At 39.3% G+C, this 18,633-nt stretch overlaps 1 protein-coding gene across 1 annotated transcript in view; it reads left to right on the plus strand.

The window, feature by feature from the left end:
• Positions 1-13,224, plus strand: part of LOC103267969 (catenin alpha-2-like) — a 275,900-nt gene extending 262,676 nt beyond the window's left edge. Inside the window, exons 4-6 of the mRNA XM_008065528.2 lie at positions 7,982-8,101; positions 11,149-11,419; positions 13,133-13,224. Of these exons, the coding sequence (XP_008063719.2) occupies positions 7,982-8,101; positions 11,149-11,419; positions 13,133-13,224 (483 nt within the window). The remainder of the gene's footprint in view (positions 1-7,981; positions 8,102-11,148; positions 11,420-13,132) is intronic.
• Positions 13,225-18,633: the final 5,409 nt, after the last annotated feature.

Genomic DNA, 18,633 nt, shown 5'->3' on the forward strand with positions numbered 1-18,633 from the left:
CACAGTCAAATGAAACTTGCTGGAAATCTGCCATTTAGAATGTCCAGGAAAACCACTCATGGAAAGATGTGTCACTGCCAGCATTCTGCTACAGAACAGCCTGGGTGGGGAGCGTACTGAGGAAAGGTGCTGGCCACCCATGCTGGAGACATGCTGCAGTGTTACAGCCAGATTGCAAGAAAGGGGAGTCGCCAACACACTGAGGATCGAATTATGAGTCCTTTAATAGCCAGTGGTCGAGAGTGGCTAATGCCCAAAAAGATCTCTCGGCCCCGAGCAGAGCAAGCAAGGAATTTTTAAAGGCAAAAATCGCAACTGGGCTACATAGCGTGGGGGGAGGAAGGGTGTAGGAGAACAAGGAACTAAAAACCGAGGGATTTTGGTTTTGGTTAAGTCAAAGTAAAACTACACAATTACAGAGAACTTGTGGTTAGGGAGTTTTCAAACATTCAGGGGGAACAGTTCAAGAGGGACAAGGATGTTGGTCTGTGATTATGAGAAAGTTTTAACAGTCACACTTTGTGGGGGAGGCTACATCCGGGTAGGCAAGCTGCTAAGATGGAGGATTTTTAACAAAATGAAGTTACTTATGTCAAGCAAATTATTATAGGTCATTATAGGCCTTACAGACATTTCAGCAGGAGCCAGTTGGGGGAACAGAAACAGGGCACAAAAACCTTCCCTCCTGCGGTTTCCATCTGACCCTCTCTGCCAATAAAGCTTAACATCGGGCCAACTGGGAAAGACGTAATATTTTAAGGGCCCAGCCAAGTTTTCACAGTGTAAGCAGAAAGGGTGAATTTGGGTTTGATAATCTGCGCAGGGGATGACTATGTTACGGGAAGAAAATAGGGTATTACTGCCACAAAAAGAGAGATGAATTCAGGCCCAGTGACAGCCGTCCACAACAGGGAGCTTCACACACCAAGGAATGGACAAAGGTGTGAGATCAAGAGAGGAATCTTAAAGTGTTGAAATAGTAGTGATTCTGTCATCAGAGCATAGGTGGGGAGACACAATAGCAAAGTTGCATGTAGACATTAGGCTGTGGAGGGTCTTGGATAACAGGGTAATTCGTTTGCACTCAACATGTAGATTGTGGGGAACCATTGAGTACTACTAAGCATTACAACCAGATTTGTGATTTAGAAAAATAATTTTGGTATCACTGTGGAGAAAGAATTAGAAGAGGGATACATAAAGGGACTATTGAAATGATTTAGCCCCGTAAATGAATGAAAGGCCTGGCTGAGGCAATGGCAGTGTGTGTTGTGAAAAAGAGGATGATTTTAGGGATATTTCAGATCAGGAGGAACAGTGACTAGAATTTGGGGACTGATCAGATAAGACAAGCCTCTTAATTAATCCTCATAATCAACGGGTCCTTTTAATCCACACCCAAACTTCATCAACTTTGTAAACTCACTTTTTCTGAAAAAATCAACGTGGCATAACCCAGACATTGAGTATGAGCTCTGGAGCAAACTACCTGGGTTCAAACCCACGCTCTTGCCCTTATTAATACTATGAGTCCTCTGACAGGCTAGGTAACTTCTGTGCTCAGATTTTAGTCTCTGTTCTTTAAAATGGGATTAAGAAAACTATCAGATTCAAAGAACTTCTTTGGGGACTACATAACATCTATGTAATGTATATGGAGTATTTGGAGCAATGCCTGGTACCTCAAAAGCACTCAGTGACGCTGTCTGGTGTCATTTGTCTCGCACAAACTGAAAATAACTTTGAAAATATACCATAAACGACATTATTGTTGTGCATTATAAAACACGACTCTTTAAGAATAAATGACACTAGCATGTAATCATTCTTGCTTTCTAATAAAATCCTTTTTTGTTCACTTGTTAACAAGGAAGGAGACAATTTAATCAAGAGGATCAACTTAGAATTAGGAGGCAGAAAGATAAAGTAAGAAATACCGTAACACCGAGACACCAATAGTCAGAATATATAGCTAAATGAGTACAGTTGTTAGACTTGGGGTATCATATTCATTCATTCATCTTTCACTTAGCTAGCTCCTATTTCCAAGATAGACATTTTTAATGTAGCTGTAAAACCAGACCCTAACAAGAGATTTATATGTGATTTGTTAAATTGTTTCACAAGCCTTGCTTAAAATCCACTCAACTAAGTATCCATAGCAGAACCCAGGAACAAGGTCAGCCTGTCCAAACCGAAATGGTGATTTTTAACAACAATGATTTGATTTCTAGTGCGAATCTGGTTAGCAGTTGTCTACAGGGGAACCGGACCACACCAAGCAGGCAAGGAAGGGTCAGATTCCTCAGTTTAACACTCCCCCATCCCCATATACCCGCCTATCTCATTGAAGGTGCTTCGTCAATACTTAGTGAATAAGTGCATTTTCAGGCTACTTTTTAATAGGCATGTAAACAAGGGCAGTTTCAACCAAGACAATCAGAGACTGATTTAGACACTATCTCAACCAATCTGACATAGCTATTGTCCGCATCATAGTGACAGGCAGGCGCACTTTAGGAATGGGGGTACGGGGATTGTGAACAAGCCCATAAAAATGCCAAGATTTTAAGAGCTTTAAGCGACAAGTTCTGAAAGTAATTTCTAAGCCTGCTAATGAAAGAGACATCTTAATGTCTTTTCTAAAATGTCCATCTCTTCAGTTTTTTTCTGTGCACTTGCTACAAATATTAAAGATAGAGATACGTGATTCAGCAAAGAGCTCTTGTTTTGATGTTTATAAACCCAGCCTGATTTGTGGGAAAAGAATGACTGTAAGTCCAAGACCATGAGGGTATTTTCAATGGGGAAAGTATGAGATCTGCCTCTGAATCTTCCCTTAATGTCAGCTCATTGGAAACCATTTTCCAATCTGGGACGTAAGTGTCTTCCAAACCTCCCCCTTCCTAAGGGCTCTGCCATGGTCACCAGCATCCTCAGAGCCACCCGAGAAGCCGGCTGTCTGTGTCCTCTGCACAGCTTTCCTTCCACCCCTCCCGCGGTCCCTGTTATCTGCAAACATTTCAAGAGTAAGATGAAGACCTTCTTCTTCAAAGTTGTTGAGGAATCTTTTTCCCTCTAAGGGAGATTCTATGGCCCAGGTCAATATCTCTATTCACGGAACTACTGATTCTTGCCAGGCACTTTGCTAAGCATTGAATATTTTGCATTTCTTATCTTCTTTAATTCTCACAACCTTGCATCATGTGTAGCCACCATTGCCCTCATTCTACTTTATCTTTATTTTAGATTATTTTAAAGAGAGAATCTCATTTTGTTGCTAGGCTGGAGCGCAGTGTCATGATCATATCTCACTGCAGTCAAAAAAACTCCTGAACTCAAGAGGTTTTCCTGCCTGTCTCTCTAGTAGCTGGGACTATAGGCATGTGTCCCCATGCCTGGTTAACTTCAAAGTTTTTGAAGAGACAGGGTCTTGCTATGTTGCCCTGCGTGGTCTCAAATTCTGGTCTCGATTCTACTGCCTCAGCCTCCCCAAATCCTAGGATTACAGGCATTATCCACTGCACCTGGCCTCACCCTCTTTTTATTAATGAAGACACTTGTGGTCAGAGAGTTTATATAGCCAGCCTCGGATCACAGAGCTAACCAATAACAGAGCTGGGATTCAAACCCAGACCCTGATCCCTCCTCACACAGACTTATTTCCTCTCTGATGGGGCCTAGACAGGAGTACTTTGGATAAAGTATCCTAGACTCATCTTCTATATAAAAGCTCCACTCTTTGCTCAGCTGGCAGTCCTGCACTCTTGAATGGCCTGTTAAGATTTGAAAGCAAGACATTTGTTTGACCCATAGAGCCCATTTATATCTTCCAGATTCCTAGAAAGAACAAAAGATCATTGACTGTGTTCAAAAATCAAAATTTGATTTTTTATATTAATTTCCGGTTGTCAAAAGTGCCCGATCACTGAACCTCATTTTTCTTCTTTTTCTTTGCTCCTTCAACGTTGTGTCTGACTCTCCATCCATCCATCCATTCCCACCTCTCATCTGTCTCTCTTCTAAGAGATGTGTGCCTGTAGTCCAGACTTTGGTCCCGTGACATTCATGTCTGTAGGATCTTGGACAGATTCTGAGCCATGATTGTTTTTGACAACTGTTAACTAGGTGACTTCTCAGATCTTTCTAGATTCACGCTCCGAGTGTGTCTAAGCCTACTTTACACAGATAGATCCCATCATTGGTGCTTCTTTTTTTTTTTGAGTTGGAGTCTCACTCTGTCGACCTGCTGGGCTCCGGCAATACTTCCGCCTCAGCCTTCCAAGTAACTGGAACTACAGGCGCGTGCTACACGCCCGGCTAATTTTTGATTTATTGTAGAGATGAGATCTCGCCAAGTTGCTCAGGTGGGTCTCGAACCCGCAGGCTCAGGCAATTCACTCACTTCGGCCTCCCAAGGCACGGGATTACAGGCTGAGCCACTGAGCCCGGCTGGTGCTTCCTTTTAAAAGCACTTAATTGAATTATAAGTATAAATTCAAACTGGCATCTGAATTCTTAGAGAAAACCAATGAGGAAGTAAGTTATGTGTAATGCAATAAAATAAATATTCCAAATTGGCCTGATTAACAACTGGTAAAAAGCCTGTTTTATATATATTAGAAAACTAGTTCTGAATTTAGCTTTCTCTGAGATAATTATTTTGCTCTTCTCTGGAACCAATGTTTATGTCCTGAGAAAAGATTTACATTTCAAACAAGCAGCAGGAACAAATTAACTGCCAAGAACTGCCTCTAGATGATCTGTTGATAGCCAAGTTAGGTGATTATGAATTTATTAGAACATAAGAGATCACTGATTTGATATTTTAAAGATCTGAAGTGTGAGATTCTCATTAAACTTTGAAAATGTTTTAAATGTGCCATTTCATACCCAAAAATGTAATGTGATTTGAGTGCCCAAAAACCTTCCTAACACACAACTGTCCCTTTTACAACTGTGCTGCCTTCTTTTACTTGAGAAATATCAGTCTGGTGAGGCATTGAAAACAACTTGCATTGAAGGGTTACATCATCATTTTATATATTTATAATTGGGGGAAGAAATGCAGACTTTTTATACAAGATGTGAATGGAAACTACGTGGAATCGAGCTCGACCCCCCATCATCATTTAAAATAACTTCCCTTGTTTGCTAAAACTCTTTCCTTACTTACATGAGTTAGCCTACTTGGTAAATTAAATGGTCTTATGATATATATGAGATAAGAGGCTTGATGATATCTATTATCACTAGTTTAGATACCGTATTCTCTTCCATCACTCAGTAAAAGTTGATAAGGAAGTTGTATTAGCCACGTTCGTGATTGCATCAAGCTTCAGTAAAAGTGGATCATTGTAGTTCAAATCTGAGTAAATCTGTGGCTATTTCCAACCATTTTAGTAGCCAATTTTGTTTTTGAATTATCAAACAATGAACTGTGTCCGTATTCCTTTAATTTGTCAAAAACTACAAGAGCAAATCTGAATTTTGCTCAAATATTCTCTGCATTTCTTATTACTTTCTCCTCCCTTCTTCCTTCCTTCCTTCCTTCCTTCCTTCCTTCCTTCCTTCCTTCCTTCCTTCCTTCCTTCCTTCCTTCCTTCCTTCCTTTCGTTCAACATTTTGGATTCAAGGGGTACAAATACATATTTGCTAAATGGGCATATTGTGTACTGGTGCAAATTGGGCTTCAACTTACCCATTCCCCAGACAATGAACATGGAACATGGTAGGTAACTTCTGAGCCCTAACCCCCTTCCACATCTCCCTCTATTTAGTGTCCCCAATGTCTATTATTTCCATCTTTATAACTATAAGTACGAGCATATGAGGTTTGGTTTTCTGTTTCTGAATTAGTTCACTTAAGATGCTTTTCTCCAGCTCTACTCATGTTTCTCCAAAGGCCAGGATTTTATTTTTTTTAATGGCTGAATAGCATTCCACGATATATATCTACCACTTTTCTTTACTCAGTCAATTATTGAGCACTTAGGTTGGTTCCATGACTTTACTGTTATGGATAGCACTGCAGTGAACATATAAGTACAGATTCTGTTTTTATATACTGATTTCTTTTCTTTTGGACGATACCTGGTGGTGAGATTGCTGGGCTGAATGGTAGTTCTATTTTTAGTGCTTTGAGAACTCTCCATGCTGTTTTCCATAGAGGTTTACCTTGTTGGCAATCCCACCAATAGTGTATAGCATTCCCTTTTCTCTGCATCTACGCCAACATTTGTTGTTCTTTGATATTTTAATAATAACCATTCTGACTGGTGTAGGATGATATCTCATTGTGGTTTAAATTTGCATTTGTCTTATGAGTAGAGATGTTGAGCGTTTTTTTCATGTTTGTTGTTGAGAAGTGTCTATTCATGTGCTTTGCCCACTTTTTGATAGGGTTGTTTGTGTTTTTCATGTTGAATTTTTTGGATTTCTTGTAGATTCTGCATATTAATCCTTTGAGACATAATTTGCAAATATTTTATCTCATCCCATGGGTTTTCTGTTCACTTTGTTGATTATTTCTTTTGCCGTTCAGAAGCTTTTGAGTTTAATTAAGCCCTATTTGTCCGTTTTTGTTTTTATTGTAGCAATTCTTTTCTTTCAAAGCTGCCTTCTCTCCACTTTCTTACTGCTTCTCTGAGGAACATGTGCCAGTCAGGGGACTCTCTACCAGACTCCTTTCACATTTAAGAATATTTGATTTCAGCCAGGCTCAGTGGCTCAGCCTGTAATCCCGTGCCTTCGGGAGGCTGAGATGAGTGGATTGCCTGAGACCGTGGGTTCGAGACCCGTCTGGACAGGTGAGACCTCATCTCTACAATAACTCAAAAAATCAGCTGGGCGTGGTAGCGCATGCCTGTAATTCCAGCTACTTGGAAGGCTGAGGCGGAAGGATCACCGGAGCCCAGCAGATCGAGGCTGTGGTGGCCAGGAGCGGCCACTGCACTCCAGTCTGGGCGACAGAGTGAGACTCCAACTCAAAAAAAAAAAAAAAAAGAATATTTGATTTTGCAACAACCCATCTGTCTTGAGCCTTACTCACTCATGACTGTGTTTTTGTCTATTTCTGCTGTTGAAATTATTTCCACCAAGAATGACAGTGACTTCACTCCAATATTTTGATTTTAGTTTGAAATTGAGCCCACAGATATTATAATCTTAAAGGTATCTAATTGTGGAACCTTTCACACCACGCTGCAGTTAAGATCATTTTAGAGGGGAGGAAACATTAGTGCCTCCTAACTAAAGGAATTTCTACTTCCGGTCCAGTGCTACTCTGAAAAAGTTCAGTGAGACAGTTTGCAGACGTTTGGAAGAACAGCACTTCAGTAGGGCAGTGTGCTTGCTGTCATTCTTTTCATTTCCATTCCACTCCAGATGATGTCACCTTTGAGTGACAACAAAAAAAAATTCACTTGCTTTCCTAGGGGCTCGATATTTCCTCTTTCTATTGGATGCCAAGGTGTAAACTCAGCTTCAAATCACAATCTCTTTAGTCCCAGATTTAGAGATGTTATCAAGATGGATTGCAGATTCAAGCTCTCAAATTTTCAGCAGCCCAAGTGTTTCTGTAGTTTTCAATTGTGAACCACTGACTCCTCTAAAGGCTTCTAGAATTTGTTTTAAAATTGTGTATTTTTTCTTAAGTATGTTTTACTTAGTGTTTCTATTTTAAATTAGAAATCTGTAGGTTTTCAAAATCATAATTAAATAAAGTACAGCCAATATAGGATTTCATATATTCTAAGAGTTTGGCAATTTTTGTCTTTTATGCACAAAATATTCTGCAAATCTTGAACAGATATATTATCTGATTATATAAATGATTGTTATGGATACTCTTCTATTATTTCATGCAAATGTTAGCACATTAATGTTTCTAGTTTTTATACTGGTTGCCTTTCTAACATGTTTAATAATATTTAAATACTACCCACTTATAAATATGTTGTTTCTTTTTTTACAACTTCAGGTGGAGGAGGCCTTGGAAGCTGTCAAAAATGCCACAAATGAGCAAGATCTTGCAAACCGCTTTAAAGAGTTTGGAAAGGAGATGGTGAAACTTAACTATGTAGCAGCGAGAAGACAACAGGTGGGAAAGATTTTGCAAATGCTAGGGGAGGGAAAATGAGTGATTTTAAATAAGATTGTAATTTTGTCGGCTTGAACAGTGGATCAACTACATCCGCTTGCTATCCAATGCCCTAGCAACCTGTAATCACAAAGACTGAGTTCTGCTGGAGGTGGCGATGCCACAGTGGACTCTGGGGTACTCTCAGTTGACCACAGAGCACCTGCTAGGCTGGTGGGAACCGCCCACCTCGCCCTCCCACACTCTAACCTTCTGTCCACTGCGGAAATAGCTACAGGTCAAATCAAAAAAATTAAACTGTAGAGTAGTGCCGCGGTCACTCTCCGGACATCACCCTTTGCCCTCACTTTTTATCTCCCAGCCTTGTGGATGCCACCATGCGTGTGCACGCCTGGGATATGTAACATGTAGAGTGAATATTTTATGAAAGAGAGAAAGAAAGCATAAACAGCTCTATTTGCAAAGACTATGTTCTTTTTCTTTCTCCCTAGATAAAAATAACCCCAAATGTGGAAGGGTCTGTTAAAATCCTTTCACCCATCCTCTTGACTCTGATCCCAGAATTCTCAACATTCTGGGCAATTCCTAGTTTCCAGCATTCTCTGTGATGGACAGGAAAGTTCCATTCAACAAACATTTGTCGAGTATTTACTCCACGCCAGGCTTAATTGATGCTGGGATTAGGAACTTAACCAAGATCTGGTCAATTGATGACAGGAACGTAAGGGTGACTTTAGTTTATGTGATTATTTTTAAGTATGCTATTTATTAGAAGAATTTTTTGTTCAAAACGAGTCTTGTATGGTAGCCCACAGTGTAATATGAGTAGGTGCAAAGTTACTCTAAGGAGAGGGAGAGAGTGAGCTCTGGGTCGCTGTTGGTGTGAGTCCTAGAGCCCAAAGGCCTAAGAACTTTAAGTTTTAATGTCCCAGGGCACAAGGAATTAGCTCTTTCAAGAAAATTTAGAAAAACAGTAGAACAGAAGAGGAAAAAAGCACATAGCACCCTATCTCACACACAAAAAAATAGTGCTGATATTTTGATATATTACCTTTCAGTTATTTATTTTCACATTTTAGGATATTTGTAATCATACTATGAATACAAGTATGCATATGTGTTCTACTATTTTATTTGGCTTGTAAATATTGACCATGTTATTACTTTTAAAAACTAATTTTAATAACCACATAAACAGTCCATCAAATGAATGTTTTATTAGTTTGCCTAACAAGTTCTTCATAATTCAACATGTAGGTAGCTTCAAGTTCTTTTCTTATGATTAGAGGATGTTCTTTATATACCTTCATGGCAAGAATCCCTCCCTCATTTCTCACTTCTATATTTAGATTCTTTTATGTTTTATTTTATTTTATTGTACAAAACCCAAGAATGGAATCTCTGCACCAGGTGTTCTGGTTGTTCATAGACTCCTTCATGACTACTAACATAAAACTTTTTGTCCTTAAGCAAAGGAAAATAGACGACTCAGTTAATTGTTTATTATTTATTCTCCCTTGATCTTGACAATCTTACGTATCAAATATAACGTGCTTGCCTCAGAATTATTTTGACCCACAAAACAGAAGATGTAATGCATTATTGCCATGTCATCCATCTCTTATGCCTTAAATGAGCAAATAGGAAGAGAACCTCAGTGGTTCAAATATCCTCTTTACTGATGTTTTAAAGCTGAAAGAATATTCTCCCAGAGATATTCAGCTGACAATCCTGCAGGACTCTCAGAGAGCGAATTGCCTTTAACATTCCTAAAAATGGTGTGAACATTTTCTTAACGACACACCTTAAGATGTGGCATTGTTTGTGACATCCAAAACAAGGAAAACAAATCATCTTTGGCTTATAATTTTATGTTCTCTAACTTTGAAGATGAGCTGCCATCAGAGGCAGTCAACAACAACAAAAGAAGAACCCTATTCTGATAATGATAATGAAGTGGCATTGATGTGCCAGGCAAAAATTAAAAGTTTAGTTCCTCGTTTGTGTAATTGTCATTGAATACAGAGGCATGCAGGCCCTCAGTAGACTGAAGTACAGGTTTTCCATCTGTTGATAACTAATTGTTGATCCATGCAATACGCTGACATTGTTGTTGGCCTGGGTTTGCATTCTTTCAGCCATATTTATGAATGACTCTCAGGGGCCAGCCACTTTGATAATGACTAAAGAACCACTGAACAGGACAGACAGTTTCCTGCTGCCATTAGTGGTTCAGTATAGAAGGGAAACGTGCTTAAATAGTATAATATAGTATGATGAGTGTTACTAAGAGGACCGGGATAGCGTCATGTAGGAACAGATGGAAGAGGACATACCTTGGAGAGTTGGGTGGAGGACGGACCAGGTAAGTGGAGTCCTATCAGGTGAGAGGGTAGGTTGGAAGTGGAAAGCTCAGACATTTCCTGTAGAAAGAACAGTATATATGTAAATTTGTTGCAGTTCTATTCACAATAGCAAAAACATGGAACCAACCATGTTGCCCATGGAAGCTGAACTGGATTAAAAAAATGTGGTAAATATACACAATGGAATATTATGCAGCCATAAAGAAGGACAAACATATGGACTTCGCAGCAACTTGGATGGATTTGGAGTCCATCATACTCAGTGATTTATCAGAGAAACAAAGAAGAGAGTACCATATGTTCTCACCCATAAGCGGACCTTGGACAATTATAATGCTATAAGAAAGGGATTGGCAGTAGGGGGAAACTGTCAGGGAAGGGGGGTGGGACTGGCAGTTGAGGGAAGCTGCTCGGGGAGGGAGATTCACACCTCATCAACAGGGGTACCTGCATAATCAGCACTTGTATACCTAACCCTGAATTGTGTCCCACATCTTTATAATTTAAAAAAAAAGAAAGAAGAGTTTATGCCAAGACCTGGCAGGTAGAAACTGCACAAGGGGAAGTAATTGATTTTAAAAATTGAGTATGTTTATAAGAGTCTGTGACTCCCAAGTTCTGTTGCAAATGCTTCCATGCAAACTTCACGCGTGTGACAGGTTTCATGTGTTGTGCCCACAGGAACTGAAGGACCCTCACTGTCGGGATGAGATGGCCGCCGCCCGAGGGGCTCTTAAGAAGAATGCCACAATGCTGTACACGGCCTCGCAAGCGTTTCTCCGCCACCCAGATGTTGCCGCCACAAGAGCCAACCGAGATTATGTGTTCAAGCAAGTCCAGGAGGCCATTGCTGGCATTTCCAATGCTGCTCAAGCTACCTCGCCCACCGACGAAGCCAAAGGCCACACGGGCATTGGCGAGCTGGCTGCGGCTCTGAATGAGTTTGATGTAAGCATTTGGGTGATGTACACAGAGGGGTGTATGCTGGTGCTGGACAACATGCATTGGGGATATACGGCCACCATGCTAATTTACACTGATGTTTCTCTTTTGGAAACTTTTGACAGCAAGACAAACTATATAGTGTGTCTCTGTTGGTGAGAATCTAATATATTGGCAGAGCCATTCATTACGTGTCTTTAAAATCTAACACTATTTAAGAGAGCCTGATCCCTTCTAGGTAGATGGAATATCCCATTGGCCATTTTAGGGACAGTTCATCATTTAGATGGTCATCTTTATTATTACTATTATTATTATTATTTGTTTAAGAAAGACAAGTTTATTTAAAAGTTAGGGAGAGAGAAAGGAGAAAGAAGATTCACTTCCCCAAGGTGGGGGAGGGAAGTCAAAGCCAGGAAGCATGGCGACAGCTATAGCTCAAAGAGCACATGGCCACACCAGAGTCTAGCAAGGCAATGTCCGCTGACATCTTTATTATTAAAGGCACAATTATCATGGGCGACCTAGGTATAGCTGGCCTCTGTGTTGCACCTACGTGAAGAGTCGCCCCCAATTTTCTTGTTTCAAATTAGAAACAAACTTAATTGCCGTCTGATTTCACGTAGAACTCTGTTTTCCCTTGGAGCGGCCCCTCTGGGAAGAACTTGTGTTTAGCATGAAAGACCCACATTCCACTGTTTCTAGAGGTGTGTCCTGATGAGGAAAGCTGTGGGAGGATCACTCACTGTGCCAGGCCCTATTTGAAGCCTTAATGTGAGTGAGAAGGTTGCATCTGCACTCCAGGATGAGAGCCCCCCTTCCTCTGGGTCAGAATATGGGTTTACCTGTGAGAAGTTGGACTTTTAAAAAATCTTGTTATCAATGTGATCCTACAAAGATTTATAAATAATCAGTACCTGCTTTTCAGGGTCATGTTTTCCTGCAGAGGAGATGAAGGAAGTAGGATGTACCAAACACAAGAGATAAAACACAGTGTAACAGAAACTCATAGGAGAACAAAAGATACGTTACATAATAGTCCCGGAGAAAGATGATGAGCTTGCTTTTGGATATGTGGACGTGAATTTTTGTCAAGATGTTAGCTGGCTGCTGGAATAAAGGGTCAAGAGCAAAGCAATGATTGTTAAATCATGGAGACGGGTAGTATGTCTGAAGAATAATTGCAACACTTTATATTTAGACAGTTCTCTGCGGTTTTCACAGGGGTCTCTCCTCTTTGCCTTATTTTTACAGTTAGTTAAAATATGTACATATACATGAAAAACTCCAAATGTAGATCTATCAGACTGTATACTGCTTCCTAAACTATTTCCTGAGGATTAAATATGATAATAAATTTAAACCATTTACCACAGAAATTGGGAGTGAATAATATATAATTGTATTCACAGAATTTCAGTGAACACCTGAAAATTCATGGAAAATAATAAGAACTCAAAATAATGTTTATTCTGTATAAACAAACAAAAGTCACTAGTTTTCCATATTGTCAAAAAAAGTAGAATAATGAGAAAAGAGATACTTTCAAAAAATAAGCAGTACAAATTATTTGGTAGCTTTATTTTTTTGCTTAATTTAATTTTCCTATATGTGCTAGAAATAATTCTGATATAGATGCATAAGAACTGAAAAAGAAAAGTAGATTGCTTTTAAGGAGCAGGTTTTACTCTTTGGTAAATGATATCATAATTCTGAGTAGGAGAACTATCGATCCTAGATCCTATCAGTTTTTATAATGTTCAGGCACTCCCAATGAAAATTACAGGGGGGTTCCTTTGGGATTTGATAGAGTGATGATATTGGTTTTCCTGGAGTTGAAAATGAATGAGCCCATATTTTAAGGAAAAGAAAATGAGCAGGTCATGTATTCAGATATTAAAACATTATAATGCCACATTGATCTTAAAGATATGCATTGGAACACAAGCTGACTCATCAATAAACCAATAAAAAATTACAATTTCAAATACAGAATTATTTTATAAAATGATGCTTATTAAGATAAGTTAAGAACGGACGGATCATGTAGTCAGATTTTGACACGATTACATCATTATATTCATAAATTCTTTTATAATCAAAAAGTACACAAAGCCAGGCTCGGTGATTCAGCCTGTAATCCTGCGCCTTGGGAGGCTGAGGTGAGTGGATTGCCTGAGCCTGCGGGTTCGAGACCTGCCTGGGCAACTTGGCAAGACCTCATCTCTACAATAAAAAAAAAAATTAGCCCGGTGTGGTAGCGCGCGCCTGTAGTTCCAGCTACTTGGAAGGCTGAGGCGGAAGGATCGCTGGAGCCCAGCAGGTCGAGGCTGCGGTGGCTGGGAGCGGCCACTGCACTCCAGTCTGGGTGAAAGAGTGAGAATCCAACTCAAAAAAAAAAGTACACAAAACCTAAGTGAAGAGATGGCCAGAGCGTGGAAGTATTAAGCATGGGGACAACACCCACGACGGACAGGCCAGACCCTACAGCTGCTGCTGCACCTTCTGTCCAAGTGTGACAACGCCAGCTTACCTTTTTGTCTTGATTCCAGATCATTTGCATTAAAAGGAGCTTTTAATCAGGTTAATTTAACAATCAAGCATCACTGTAGCATTGCAAAAGGCTTTGTCATCATAAACTCAGACTTGAAGCCATGTGGAGGAAATCTATTAGTGAAGTATGTCAACATGTTGAATGCTCAATAGTTTTCTTTTACGATAGTGGTAGCTTCTCATGTTGAAAAACAAGGTTTTGGAAGGTTAACATAAATATAACTGTCAAAAATGGTTTTTTAAATGAAACATGGTATATTTGAAACAGTTGATATTTTTTTGTTTTTTTGAACGCAGGATTTATTGAGAGGACAGAAAAGCTCCCACAGTGGGAGGGGACCTGAAGGGGTTGCCCGGAAAAATTTTTTTTGGTATAAAAATACATGGTGAGCTGGGCATAATGGCTCACGTCTGTATTCCCAGCAGTTTGGGAGACTGAGGTTGGAGGATCACTTGAGGCCAGGAGTTCAAGACTAGCCTGAGCAGCATAGCAAAACCCTGTCCCTATTTTAAAAAGAAGAAAAGAAAATTTCAAAAACATAGTATATTAAGTAATTCATTATTTAATTATATTTATCAATTTTATATTTATATATTAACTATTTTTATTGCTTATATTAACTAAGCATATTATATGTTCATGAAGCAATTATATATTAGCCAAGTAGATTAATCCAGCAATATAGTATTATTCAATGTATAGTGGTTCTTGAGCAATGTGAATAAAGCCTTATGCTATGTTTAAAATTTTACTTTTCAGAGTAAAAAAATCAATGCATGAAGCTGTTTGAATTCCAATCCAGAAACAGTAATTCTATTTGGTGTGTATCCTAGCATTGTCATTTAGTAAATGCAATTAATTAATTAATTCAGTACTTTCAGTACTCATAGTAATGCTAGTAAAGTAGTATTGAATTTACAGGTTATAAGGTAATTAACCTGCTATTGATATTCTATAATTTCTGACATCAGCAAACCTAGAGAGTACTTAATGATATTTGAAATTCTCTCATGAAAAATAATATATCACTTATTTTTATTTTGTGACAGAATTACCCCCTTTATAGTTCTATGATGCATACTTCAGTTTTTAAAATTTCCCAGACATGCTACATTGACAGTGATTTAGAATTTGCAGGCATCTGTCTTAAATTCTATTCACAGATATTAAACAAAGTGATTGCATTAGATGAAAAACTCACTTAAACTTCCTATGATTTACTTTGTTGGCTGTCTTGGTTTAATGACTTTACAATGTAATGACACATTAAATAAATTAAATATCTTTGAAATGCTGAAATAAAAGGACCCACAGAAATATAAAATATATTTTCATATTCAGCATAGCTAGTGTGCCCTAAAAATTGAATTTGAAAAATGCTTCAGGAGTGTTTTAAACCCAGTTTTACAAGAGGCTGGATGCATAAGTAGATTTACACTTTGATTAGAACAAGATAGTCTTTTTATATTTATTTTTCTAAAATTGTAAGATTGATTTCTTTCTGGGTAATAATAATTGTGGTGTAATGCTTGGTGACCTTTTTCTGGCACTATTATCCTGCCTAAATGAACAATTGATGTGGTGATTTATGAAGCAAAAGAATGAGGGGAAAATGCAGCATTTTAACAACTTGAAACTGTCAAGAGAGTCTCTAATGATACAACAGCAAAAAGTAAAACGATTGCTAATCAATGGAAAATCAGCCTCTGTTTGAAATGTGGCACCTTGAGGCAGCCAATTTTATCTAGTAAAATCATCTACTAAGTAATACTGAAAAGAATTTTTTAGAAGTGCAGTGACCACTCAGAAGAACATTTGTCTATTTTGACTGCCAGAAAACTTTTGAACGGGAGAGAGGAATATTAAAAGCTAATCCCAGGGAACTTTTATTTCCTTAAAGAAAAGAGAGTATACTATATCTTGTTTTTGGAAGCCTCTTTTATTGATAAAGACACTTTGGAAACATTTATATTGACACTGTTCATGATCCTATCATTATAAGCTACTGCTGAAGAAAATGAAACTGACACCATGCATGAAACTGTCTTTATGATCTATAGATAATTGACCTTTTAAAACTATTGCTTTTTTGTGGCTGGCTGCGGTGGCTCATGCCATTCCTCTCAGCACTTTGGGAGACTGAGGCAGGAGGATCACTTGAGCTCAGGAGTTCAAGGCTAGCCTGGGTAACATAATGAGACCTCGTCTCTACAAAACATTTTTTAAAAATTAGCTGGGTGTGGTGGCACCTGCCTGTCGTCCCAGCTACTGTTGAGGCTAATGCAGGAGGATCGCTTGAGCCCAGGAATTCTAGGCTTGTGAGCCATAAATTGTGCCACTGCATTCCGCCTAGGGCAACAGAGTATGACTGACTCAAGAAAAAACAAACAAACAAAAAAGACTATTGTTTTTCCTTAAATAAGACAACAAACTCCTCTAACTTTGAGCTTTCTACTTGTGACTTTCCTCTCCCACCCCCACCCCGCCCTGGGAATTTGTTTGATTAGTAATTCTCTTTTTCTTGCTCACTCAGTTTCTCCCTGTCAACTTGTTCCATTCCCCCAGTCTACAGAAAAATGAATTCCTATTTTGCAACATAAAGAGAAAAGAAAATAAAGCATCAGGGTACTATATTTACCATACTCTCATATTTTTACTCTTTGTTTCCTGACAACCCATGGGTCTTGATAGCTAACCTCTGTTCTTCCTCTTCCTCATGACACTCTGCCAGAGGGTCTCCAGGGACCCCTCACTCTCTCAAGAAATCAATGTGCTTTTATTTTCTAGTCTTCACGTGCTTCAGTGGTGGGAGGGGGGACATTATTGTATTGACCATGTCTCCTATTCTTATTACTACGGATATCTCTCATAAGATTTAAATATATGCACTTGAGAAATAAGGTAATCTGTTCTTGGCCACATTAAGTGAAGTGCTACCCTGACATACCAACTCCACTTAAGTTGTTTTGCACTTTCACCTAATTTTTCGTGCCTACTTCTACCTTCTTAGATTTTCTTCCTTTTTTCTTCTTTCTTTGACTGTTCTCAGCCACATTAAGTGAAATGTTACCCTGACATACCAACTCCACTTAAGTTGTTTTGCAATTTTACCTAATTTTTCGTACCTCCTTCTACCTTCTTAGATTTTCTTCCTTTTTCCTTCTTTGCTTTCAATAACATGTATGTGTGCGTGTATATTATGTACGTGTATAGATACACATATTTTTTTCTGTTCTTGATCAAGTTGTAATTCTCTTCCTGACCTGGTGTTCTGTAGATAGAACTATGGCATATGACCATAAGCAATAATGGGATATTTGCTTCTCAGATTAGTAAGCATCAGAAAAATCCATGGCTGATAAGAATCAGGAATGCTGGCTCACTGAGGTGATGAGAGGATTGTCCCCTGTGAGCAGCACCATGCTCCAGTGGTCCCTGCAAGAACGTTATCCCAATTATGGGCTTCTCTGAGTGTACCTGGATATTCAGTGAGCTTGCAACCAAAGAATGAGGTACAGCCACTGGAGTTCAGGGGGCAGCAGTCATTTCAGGGCAGGACCCGAGAAGACTTGATGGGACCCCTCAGGGTATTCCGAACTACAGACTAGGGTTTGGAGATCCATGGTTGGAACATATTTTAATTGAAGAGCTAAAATGCTTTATAGGTAAGTTGGGTCAGAGGCCCAAACACGTGATCTCAGTGACCTACACTGAAGGCATGTGAAGAAGTTACGTGCCCCCATTCCAAATATCACTCTTATGTTTTTTGAGCAGTGCAATAATGATTTCTTCTTATTGTTACTAGGACCAGATAGATTTCCTGTGAAAGTTCTGGTCCCTTAAGGACTCATGAACCAGAGTGCTGACTGGCTCAGAGATTCTTCAAAAGCAGTATTTGCTCATGGTCTCTGCCACCTCAGAGAAGGATTCATGAATGACTTCTTGGGAAAGAAAATTTTCACTAAGCATCTTGTTCAGTCCTTTTCAGTCCTAACACTTCCTTTTGGTGTGGAAACCAAAATAGTTATGTATCAGGGAGGTTTGCCCCAGGCTTCATCTCCCTTGACATTTTATAAACTAATTTGTTGACTGTGAACATCTGGAACCCCACGTGCTAGGTTACGAAGATTGTAAGTTTCCTATAGCTTACATTACATTAGAGTGAGGGTGGAGAGTCAAGGTCCTATCAAAATGCTATAAATTTACTGATGAGGAAAATTTAAGATCTAGCTAAAGTGCTCTAAAACAGCTAGCAAAACAGAGGACACGTCCATAAACAAGAAAGTCAAGGCCGGGCTCAGTGGCTCAGCCTATAATCCCAGCACTTTGGGAGGCTGAGGTGAGAGGATTGCCTGAGCCTGCAGGTTCGAGACCAGCCTGGGCAACTTGGTGAGACCTCATCTCTACAATAAATCAAAAGATAGCCAGGCAAGGAGGCGTGTGCCTGTAGTTCAGCTACTTGGAAGGCTGAGTTAGAAGGATTACCTGACCCCAGCAGGCCGAGGCTGCAGTGGCCGTGAGCGTGACAGGGTGACAGGGTGAGACTCCAACTAAAAAAAAAAAAAGAAAGCCAGTAAGAAAATCCAGAACCATTTCCTCCAGAAAAATCTGATTCCTAGTTTAGGAATCAGGCAAACGAGAATTTTCCGCCTATCAGAGTGCGTGCCAAT

This window comes from Carlito syrichta, unplaced genomic scaffold (assembly GCF_000164805.1).
Source record: "Carlito syrichta isolate Samal-C Ts95f unplaced genomic scaffold, Tarsius_syrichta-2.0.1 Scaffold308648, whole genome shotgun sequence".
NCBI lineage: Eukaryota > Metazoa > Chordata > Mammalia > Primates > Tarsiidae > Carlito > Carlito syrichta.